Source organism: Poecilia latipinna, unplaced genomic scaffold (assembly GCF_001443285.1).
Source record: "Poecilia latipinna isolate Pla-1442-1.1 unplaced genomic scaffold, P_latipinna-1.0 Scaffold4670, whole genome shotgun sequence".
In the NCBI taxonomy this organism is placed as follows: domain Eukaryota; kingdom Metazoa; phylum Chordata; class Actinopteri; order Cyprinodontiformes; family Poeciliidae; genus Poecilia; species Poecilia latipinna.
In genome coordinates, this window is record NW_015117286.1 from 9,384 (window position 1) to 20,144 (window position 10,761).

At 37.7% G+C, this 10,761-nt stretch overlaps 1 protein-coding gene across 2 annotated transcripts; it reads right to left on the reverse strand.

The window, feature by feature from the left end:
• Window positions 1-6: 6 nt before the first annotated feature.
• LOC106942917 (leucine-rich repeat-containing protein 4-like) lies at window positions 7-8,859 on the reverse strand. Of its 2 annotated transcripts, none has more exons than XM_015026270.1 (6): window positions 8,056-8,859; window positions 5,489-5,919; window positions 4,645-4,790; window positions 3,678-3,846; window positions 2,784-2,946; window positions 7-963 (listed from the first exon to the last, which is right to left on the reverse strand). In XM_015026270.1, exons 2-6 carry the CDS (start codon window positions 5,792-5,794, stop codon window positions 668-670), a joined length of 1,080 nt encoding a protein of 359 aa, XP_014881756.1. In that variant the 5' UTR covers window positions 5,795-5,919; window positions 8,056-8,859; the 3' UTR covers window positions 7-667. The 2 variants fall into 2 exon arrangements, with proteins under 2 accessions (XP_014881756.1, XP_014881757.1); XM_015026271.1 differs by having other exon boundaries at window positions 870-983.
• Window positions 8,860-10,761: the final 1,902 nt, after the last annotated feature.

The following is a 10,761-nucleotide window of genomic DNA, read 5'->3' on the forward strand; positions in this document are numbered from 1 at the left end:
GAAATTATAGGTGCACAGAGTTATACTGCTATCTAGGTGTATAAAGCCTGAGAGATTTTTCTTTGAAAAATCTTTTAGTCTCCTTAAGAGCAACATATTTTATTTCAAATGTTTGAAGTTAAACTAAATTCTGGATCTGTGGTCATAGATGCAAGTGCTTTGCCGCTTCATGCCCAGTTAATCCATTAGAACATATATATTTCTAGCTGCTTCTTTTCAGCATGCCTAAGTTATCTGTGATTAGGTAAAACAGCTGAAAACCCTACAAATCAATAATTAGAGTCTTACTTGCTTTCTTATAGAGTAGGTGGGTGTTTGGTCCTAAGTCTGGTCCCCATCACACTGCTTTAAGCACATGCATGTATTTAATGAGTTCAGAGATAGTTGCAACATCAAGTCTGACTATTTGACCTCAGTAGCATTTTGTCTTTCTCAAACTACCCTGCAGTGGACTTCTTGTAAAAAACTCGACCAGTGCCTGACCAGCTGCCTGTTCTGATTTTGAAAATGAGAGAGAAATCTGACACAGTATTGTTCTACTGCTGGAGGGAACGCAAGCCATGGTCCGAAGTCAGTCTTCATAAGTCTTAGTGGATTTATATTTGCAACTTTCTTTTTCTGTAAAGCAAATAGGGTAAAAAATGTACATGAGTTATAAAACAGCTTTTTAAGATGGGGGACTTTGTGAGTCAGCATCCCAGTTCTTCCCACGACTTTTCTTCCTGTTTCTCTCTGCCATCACCACAGCTGCCACCACAGTCACCAGGACAGTGACAGTAATGACGAGGACAGTGGCCGTCTCCGCAACACAGAGCTGGCTGTCCACCCAGGCCAGAGAAGCCCCCACCAGTTGTGGGGGGTCCTTGCAGGTCACATTTTGGTAGTCGTCAATATGGAGGTAGCGGACATGTAAGATCTTGCTGAAGACACGATGTAGCTCACAGTCGCAGCTCCATGGGTTGCCTGACATGGTAAAAATAAGACTGAGAGAGGAACAAGAAAGTTCTACTTTCAAAATTCTTTCGACTTCTATTATTCTGTCTTATAAGTTAAAGATATTTCTAATCTCCACGTTTGTGAAGGGAAGGATGTCAATCTAAACTTATTTTTATCTTAAGTAAATCACTGCATTTCTACTGTCTCATTTTGGTCCAATGTGCTTCCTTAAAGGTGTCATGTTGTATGGAGGTTGAAGTGGACCTGTAGGGAAATGTCAAACTGAAATGTGGTTTAATTTGAAAGTTATTTTTTTGTTTAGTCATTTTTATGTTAAAAAATAAAACTTTTAGACATCATGTGGCTCAAACCCTGACCCAGTCCGTTTAGTATGCTGCAAAATCTAATTAGATCACCTTACTTAAAAAAAATTAAGCAAAATAAGTTTGTTAGTGAGTAAGAAAACTTCATTTATTTTAAGTAAGCAGTACTAAATCAAGCAGTACAACTAAAAAAATAAAATTGAGTTCATGTAAGTTATTTGTCATGTGTCATGTTAACTTATTTTTTTATTTTTGTGCTTGATACAAATGTAACTCGACTTAAAAGGAATAAATACCTACATTTTTCAAGTTCAGTTAAATTAAGCAAACCAATTTCATTGAATGAGTCTTTGCTCTTCCTCTCTTTCTCTCTCTCTCTCACTTCTTTTATTAAAGTTTTATTGGTTCTAGAGGCCTTTATTTGAGAATGGTCAGACATGAAAGTGGGTAATGAGAGAGGAGGAAGACATGCAAGCGAGCATCATCAGGCCGAGACTCAAACCTGTGAGAGCCGCGTCGAGGACTAAAAGGCCTCCTTACGTGGGTTGTGTTTTACCCCTGTGCCACCACAGCACCTCTTTCTCCCACTTCACAGAATTAGTGATTGCATCAAATATTTGAAATACACACACCATTATATACAAAAAATATTCTGTTTGGTAAAATATACAATAAGGATGAATTCACTCTCCCTCTTGATCATCACTGTCACTTGCAGGTGCAAAGGTTCCAGCTTGGCAATTTTGCAAGTAAAAAAATGCAATTAATGCTCCCCCTCTCTCCCCACCCACCCAAAAAAATTAGTTAGCTGACTTTGGTGACATCTCTAGTATAGGTTGAAACAAAGTGGTAGACCTGCCTTTGACAAGCACGGACTGTTATTGTTGGTGACTAAAGTTAGCATATTGCTAACAGCCTAGCTTAATAAAATTAGCCAGGAATGAACGTGTCTGTAAAGTTACACAACTAAATGCCATTATTATCATTAAGATTAAGATAAGTGTCACAGCCATCTGAGTGGTGGAGCCGTAGGAGGAGCGTTGTGCACTGCACTCTGACAGCAAACACAGGGCCGTAACACAGAACTTGGAGGCTGTGCGGGGGGGATCCTATCCTTTTTGGACTGTTGTAACCATTAAACAATCTCCCCTTCAGTTCCATCTTATAAGTGCAGACACATTGTTGATGTTACCATTATGAAATGACTTACTATTAAGTAAGTATTGGCAAAACTCAATGCATTTTTTATATTGAGGTAGTGGAGGGTTGTTGTCAGGAGGTGCTAAAAGTAACTAATAAAGTGACTTGTAATCTAACTTAGTTACTTTCCAAATCAAGCAATCAGTAATCTAAGTTAAGTTTTTAAGGCTTAATCAATAATCCAGTTACTTTTTCAAAGTATCTATGCCATCACTGAGTGTAAGTGCCTACGTCAATTCTTTTGCTGCCTCCTTACCAGTAACTAATTTACCAATAAAGTTCAAAATGGCCAGAGAAGGAGCTTTCATAAAAGTTTTAGTTAACCTGAAAGCTGAATGTGTGTTGCTGTTGTATGAAGACTGATGAAGGTCTTAAACTTCAGGTGATGCAAGTTGTTTCCTTCCAGATTAAGAATTGCCAGACTATAGAGAGGAGCCAGAGCCTCAGAGTCTATCTGGGAGATGTTGTTGTTACTCAGCTGCAGCACCTAAACAGACAGACAGGCAAAAACTTTTTACACAGAGAATTATTTTCAAAATCATGAGCAAAGAGGTCCACTTGTCTGATTTACATTCTGTTTACACTCTTAATTTTTACCATCATTCTTTTTACTCAGGACAGAGTGAACTACTATTGTTTTATCCTAGAATGTATTCTGACAGTTACTAAGGATTGATTCTATGCACTAATTATTTTTATATCCATCCAACCTGTATATAACAGGCTTGTCATTGTGGGATTTTGAGGGTGCTTGTGCCTAACACCAGCTGTCAATGGTCTCAGGTTTTTTAAAAATGGATCTCGAAATTAAAACAGAACTCCTAGATCAGTGGTGTCCAGTCATTCACCAAGTGTCATACGGTTGCTCATATGGATAAAGCGACTGTATGTTTGCTACGCTCCTTCACCCTTACACATCTTCCTTTTTTGGGGGGGGGTTGGGGGGGGGTCGCCGATATATGTTTTCACATTCTCCTGAATAATATGTAGTTGCGCTCCTGGATGGGCTCACTGGTGATCTAGGACTTTTCGACGTGTCCTAAATAAAATTGCTGAATAATTCCAGTATTCAGTCAAATTCTCAAGAGTCCTGCTAATTATATGACTGAGGTGTGTTGGAGCAGGGATACATCTAAAGCTGGCAGAGCACTGGCCCTTCACAACTGGAGTTACCCATCACTGCAGTAGTTAATTACAGTTTATATCGACTTTATTTACCTCAAGTCCAGGGAGCATATCAAGGCTGCCTTGCTCCACCACTGTCAGTCTGTTGTTGTGTAGAAAGAGCTGTCTCAGCCTAGAGAGGCCCCTGAACACACCAGGGCCAACAGACACCAGCTGGTTATAACTGAGGTCCAACTTTTCCATGTTGTCCAAGTGTTCCAAGCTAGAAGGTTGAAAACAAAAGGTATTGTGTGAGATTGTCCTAAAACTCAAAGACAGAAGAAAAAGTCTAGAATAGGGATCTGCATATGCCAACTTTTGGATGCATCCCTGCTCCAACACACCTTAATTTCCTTTCTGGCATGTCCTGTTCACAAACCATACCCGTTTAAAATGAATAGCTCATTCATTTGATTCAGGTTTGTATTAGCAGGAATCAATCCAACAGTAGCAGGAGGGAGGCATTTGACGACTGGAGTGGCAGACCCCTGGTATAGGACATCATCATCACCTCTTTATTACATCACTCAGCTGAAATTATTTATCAAGGTCTGTTATTGACTTTGATTCTAAAAGCTGGGAGAAAAACTCCCAGCTACCTAAAAGCTGGCAAAGAGCCAGCTTTTAGGTAGCTTTTAAAGTACCTAAAAAAATCATATCCCAAAATCTACATTTTGTCATGGGTGAATTTTCTATAATAATAAACCAACACAAACACATGCAGGATTAAAAGGAAATTAAATTGATACATGGTTTTCAGCATTTTCTGTGAACACAAATCTGAAAAATGTGGTGTTCCATTACATTTTATTTTAATGTTGAAAATCATGTAGGAGGAATAGCATACATGTATGTTGAAACAACATATTCTTGTATAACTCCCTACCCACATCACAGTTATTCACAACTCTGTATTGCTGCATTCCATAAAATCTAAAAAAAAAAAAATTGTTATAATATACTAAGATTTGAAAATGTTCTTTCTCAAAACTCCGTGTCTTTGTAAAACTCAGACAGGTACCTGAATCCAGATATATAATTTAAACTGTTGTGCTCCATTCGGAGCTCCTTGAGAGCAGACAAGCTGGAGGAGAAGTCCACAGGGAGAGTCGTTATCTGATTCCAGCTGAGATCCAACTTTTCAAGGAAGGATAAAGAAAAAAAAGCCTGCAAATACAAAGATGAGAAACTTCTTATTCTTTAAATAATCATTTTTAAGTTATCTCTGTCCTACTAAATATTAAGTCGAGCAAGACAGTAGTTTTTTTTTTTCAATTCAATTTCCACTTTCCTTTTCTTTCAATTCTTAATTCTTAGAAACAATATTTTATCTGCACCCTTGTCATGATCTGCTTCTGTTCTTTCTTGTGAATGACTGCTTGTTTTAGTGATTACTTTACATTTGACATTTTTAAGTCCTTCCAATTGAATTCTGGCCTATTTCTTCCAGCAGAACTTGTATAAATGAGTGATATTTGTTGGACATCTTGCTCAGACACACCGAAGCAGCTTGACCCACAAATTATGCCTCTTGTTGAATAATTTGATGATATACTCAGGGTCTTTGTCAATTTTGAGGTCCTGTTTGTCCCCAAGCTTTAGCTTCCTGGCTCATGACTTGCTTTGTTTAAATCTTTACATATGATGTTCTTCTTCATGATGCCATGCATTTTCTGAAGCAGACCCATGCTATCCATCCATCCATCATCTAACACACTTTTCCTTGCATGGTCATGACATACCCATCCTGTCTGTGGGAAATTATGTGAACCTAAGCTTAAGCATCTCCACTTTTCAATCAAATGTATTTCAGTCAACTCTCAGCTAATGTTTTTGCCCTTATTCTTCCATCTATTTCTTCCTACCTGTGCTTGTATTTCTTTGATGTGACTGTTGGTCAGCACCAGCACTCTCAGGGACCACAGTCCAATGAAGGTTCGGGTTTCTATGATGCTCAGATTGTTTCCTCCAAGCTTCAGCAGCCACGTACCGTGAGGGAGGCCCCTGGGTACATGTTCAAATTTGCCATTGCAGCAGTCCACCAGGTCAGCGTGCTCATAGCAAATGCACTGGTGTGGGCACACATATGAGCTTCCCACAGGCAGGAGCAGCCACCCAGAGAAATTAATGGAAAAAATCATGAGGAGCATGGAAGACAAAGGAATGTTCATATTTGTGGGAAATCTAGCAAAAAGGAAATATAATAGGAGGCGTAGTTAGAGGAAAGGTTAAATGAAGACTGGTTGTTTACATCTCCTGTTTTCTGTTCCAATCACAATGGTCCACCTCGATTCTACTGTGAAAACAAACAAACAAACAAACAAACAAGAAAAACAAAGAGCTTTTACAACAAGGTTAATATTCATGCCAGTAAAAAAAATTTAAACCTTTTCAGTGTTCCAATTATTCTTTTGGACAAAATGCCGTTTTTGTCTACCTGCTCTGCAGAAACTGGGCAGATTGAGTTCATTTTGCACTTTCCCTCTTTCCAGATGAAGTCTACATTGTTCATTTGTAACAACTATGTTATCTGTTATCAAACAAGTATGATCTTTGAAACATCCCTGAACGATGGCCATGCAAACAGTAATTCCATCAGTACAATTTAAAAATTGTACTTGATGGAATTTATTACAAGGAATTACAACAGTAATTAATTCTTTCTGTGTTGGGAATGAAACCCAACCTGGCTCAAGTCTACATTCACATATCCACTAATAATTGTAGAAATTTCCTTAGAGCTGTTTTCCACTGGAGAGCTTCTAACCAGTATGGTCAGGTCATATTCATTTTCCATTAGTAAATCTGGCACCAGTAGCACACGGCTACTTCTTTAAGTTTTGCTCAGAGCTCCAGGATGATCATTCTGTGCAATCTAAATGCTAATAAATCATCATCAACATCTCCCAGCAGATAAATGTGGTCTCTGAACACAAGCTCCCTCTGAATCCTTTAATTGGCGATGTTCTCCATCAGTTCCAAGGTTTTCCACAATTATGCAGCTCACCTTTGTGCAACTACCTTTAAAACAGAGATGCCCAAAGTGGGTCCTTGAGGGCCGGCATCCTGCACGTTTTAGTTCTCTCCCTGGTTGTAGTAACAACCTTTCCAGCAAGTCAATGTTCCTGTTAGGCCTTCTAACAGCCATCATTTGATCCAGGTGCGTTAAACCTGGGAGAGAACTAAAACATGGAGGATGCCGGCCCTTGGACTGACTTTTGGACACCACTGCTTTAGAACAATCAAACCTGACCTGTTTGGAGTTAATCTGCTGATCTGGCTCCATTTTCTTTTCAGTGTAGATTAAAGTGTCCCACAGACAACATTTAATGCACTTTGGAACTAAGACCAATCCATTACATCTCTATGAGACAAAAACTTAGGAAATTCATTATTTACATTCAAGTGAGGTCTTCACATTCTTTTATTTTTATTTTATTTGTGTGTGTGTGTGTGTGTGTGTGTGTGTGTGTGTGTGTGTGTGTGTGTGTGTGTGTGTGTCAAGTTATTGTCTGAGGATAAATGTGGTCCAGTTTCATCATTTACGTTTAAACAATAAAAGATTAAAATTATGAAAAAACATCTGGTTTGATGCTCCTTGGATTAAATAACACTGAATGTTTTCAGGTTTCAGTGTTTTTAGGTGAGTTTTGGCACTTTGTAGTTTGTTATTGTCCACAAAGAAAGTTTGCATGGCTGCCGCACATTTTCACAGTAGGTAAAGTGTTTGCATATATTTATGTTTATTTTTATACATGCCGACTTGTGCGTAAAATAGAGCATTACACATTTTTTGTGCGTACACACACTTTATACACGAGACCCCTGAAGTGGGGAAGCTTACATGGTGGGGGTGCGGGCACCATTGGGAAAAGAATATTGCAGAAATAATGAAGCAATATCCGTGGTCATCAGTCCGGAACATATAGCTTGGGCACAAGAGGGTCTTCCACATAGGATCTAATCATAATCATATCATAGGTATTAAAATATCTTAAAGGCAAAACAGTATTTGTTTTGAAGTGATCATCACAACGACCTGATCTTAGTCCCACAGGAAACTTGTAGATCGAGCAGCAAAAGTGTGTGTTAGTCAGACAACCTGCAAGCCTAATCAGTTCAGCTACACCACTTCTGTCAAAAGGAATGAACAAAATTCCAGCAAATTACAGTGAGACGGTTGTGGAAGGATAACCAAAACATTGGACCCAAGTTGAACAGAGTAATTCTATCAAATACTAAGAAAATTGTCTGAATTTGAAGAAGTAAGAAGCAATGCACAAAAGCCTTTGTCTGCTTTGTGAAGAGATTAAACTGCAACTTTTTTGCAATGCAGGGACAAATCCCAGAATACAAAGATCTTCACTCTTCACATTAGTCAAATTACATTCCAATGATAGCTTTAGCTCATCTTGACATTTTTTCAACTCACCTCTTCTGTTGCTGAGGACTCTGTTGCTGGATCTCAAACTTTTTCTGTTCCTTCATCAGCTAAGTGACAATGAGACAAAGGCACCCGTACAAATACCAGCATAAAAAACAACTAAACACAAATCAATGCTGATGATGGAGGCTTTGACAGCAGACGGCTTTGTTAATAATCCATTAATCCCTGTCAATCACCAAATGCTTCCTCTCATCTACTGATCTCTCTGCAGTGATGGAATTTCTGTCGGCGTTTCCTCCCTGTTATATCACTTTAATTTGTCTGCAAAGCCCTCCCATCTGTCTGTTCCTGAATAATTTACATTATATAAAGAAAGTCAGCTTAGTGTTCATAGCCTATTTGCATTTTTCAGAAAACATCATTGAATCAGTGTTATTTATCCTCCTGAGAAGCGAAGAAAAAAAGTGTCTTCCAATTTCTGTTTTTTTGTGATTTCGTACCTATCTAGGCCAAAATGAACACCTTAGCATTTTATTTATTTATTTATTATTATTATTATTAATTAAAATTTTACAGCATGTCCATTGTAGTGGACGTCAGGACTATTTCAGTCTAAATTATGACAGAATTTTAAAAAATTGAAAATTGTACAGAATTGTTTAATGAATCACATTAACCCAACAAGAGGTCAAATTTGAAAAATACATTTAATAATTAGAAGTTATCCATTTCTGGTTTCAGTCTATTGCTTGTTACTTGAAATAAAAACCAAAAATGGCTGCAAACTGCAGGGGTGTCGCTAAACACTATTGCCCAAAAAATGAAGACTTTATTTATTTTTACTTGATTAATTGTTTATTTTTATTTATTTTGAACATGATAGAAGTATAAAATTACACACATGAACAAGGACTTTCTTCAGAACATCAGCACATATGGCCTATCTTGGATTTCCCAGAGTCAAAATCTTCTGGACTAAAAAATCCAAATGGCAGTTATTAGCAGGAAAATGATGAGGAATAAGTTCTGAAAACTTCTCAAAGGGTCTTCCAGCAACTGGAACCATTATGATGAACCAAAGAATACCAAAGCCACACCAATTACCAGAAGATGGGCAACTGTGAACAGAAGGGAGCATCTTAGCTGACTGTCACAAAGTGGTTTGATGATAAACCTGTGGTGATGGCCTCCATCATTTATGGGAAAGATCTAAACAATATTTGCAGTTGATGGTCAAACAAAGAAAAAAAACTTGTGTCCATGATCTTTAGGACCAAATGTTGGTCATAGAGATCCAACATTTGGATCTTTAGGACCAAATGTTGAGCTTTCATCAAATGTCGACCAGAACCAAGAAATGGACATTCCCATCACAGATGCCTGGCCCTAGACAAACATACAAATTAATCCTGGTCCACCTAGCATAGCGACTTTCCTGCTCTCTCTCTGGCTCTAATGGTGCATTCACACCAAAGGTGTTTTGAACGTCAGGCCCATCTGGTTTACATCCAGTCTATGTGGAGGCGTGTTGAGGGCCATGGAGGAGCGTTCCGAGCTTCTAGCGCGGTGCGATTTGAGCCGTTTGGACCATTTTTATGACGTTCCACATAGACTGTGAATGTAAACCAGACGCACCTGATGCTCAAAACGCTTTTGGTAGGAATGCACCAAAAGTGCACATGTATCAAATGCATTTTTGACATGCGTAACACATTTGGTGAGAATGCACCATGAGTCTGTCTCATCATCAGATTGCCATGGATTTGATGAAGTTCCCTATCAGAGGCTGATATTTATTATCCTCATCTTCATCTGACAACTCCTGATCTGAATTTCCCTGTACTATCTTGTGGAGAATCATGTTTCACTTCTTTCTGTGGAGTGTGGAGTCCTTAAATACACTGACATAGTCCTGATGTCCATTATAATTGACATTCAGAAAAGGTCTGTTATTTCTAAACAGAAATTATTAAATTGTTTTTACTGCTCAAAATATTATTATTGGTATTTAATTAACAAGAATATAAATAATTATCATGACAAAAATAACAAAAGAAAAAAATATTTGACTTGTCTACCCTCTTTCCATAAAATGTGGTTTCTGGTAGGTCGGTCATTTTGATTTAGGAAAAAAACGGACTTCCCGGTATGCAAACCTATCACATGACACATCCCTGGAAAGCCCAGGATGTCCTCTAAAGAGTACTGTAGGGCTACAAAGGGTAACTCAAAGTAGGAACAAAAAATAAGTTTCAACAAAATGTCCAAATAATGGCCATAGGTCTATGGGCCGGTTCTCAGGAGTTATTCTGAAAAGTTTATTATGGCAGTGCCTTGCAAAAGTAAACTATGCATGTTTTTTACACTTCTTTTTACAATTAAAAATAGGAAAACTAAGGTATACATTTCTGTCCAGTCCCTTTATTCTAACACCATTAAATAAAATCCAAATCAACCAATTAGTAAAAAAAGAAAAAAGAAAATACAGTCCAACATAATTTAATCTATGTATTAAAGCTGCAAGCAATTAAACAAACATGAACATAAAAAAGTAATTACTGCAGCTTTAAGGAAAAGGTTAGATTAGTAAGTCATGCCATCTATTTATATATATACTTAAATATATCTACTTACATCACACACACATCTATCTATCTATCTATCTATCTATCTATCTATCTATCTATCTATCTATCTACATACACACACATACTCATACCTACTACATATTATCATATTCTATTAAGTAAT

What these genes read in the sequence shown, in the direction of transcription:
- LOC106942917 (XM_015026270.1), bottom strand. Translation starts at nt 5,794, where the DNA reads ATGAACATTCCTTTGTCTTCCATGCTCCTCATGATTTTTTCCATTAAT. An exon ending in AATTATATATCTGGATTCAG is followed by an intron (nt 3,847 to 4,644) that starts GTACCTGTCTGA and finishes TCAACCTTCTAG; the next exon opens with CTTGGAACACTTGGACAACA. An exon ending in AACACACATTCAGCTTTCAG is followed by an intron (nt 964 to 2,783) that starts GTTAACTAAAAC and finishes TTACCATGTCAG; the next exon opens with GCAACCCATGGAGCTGCGAC.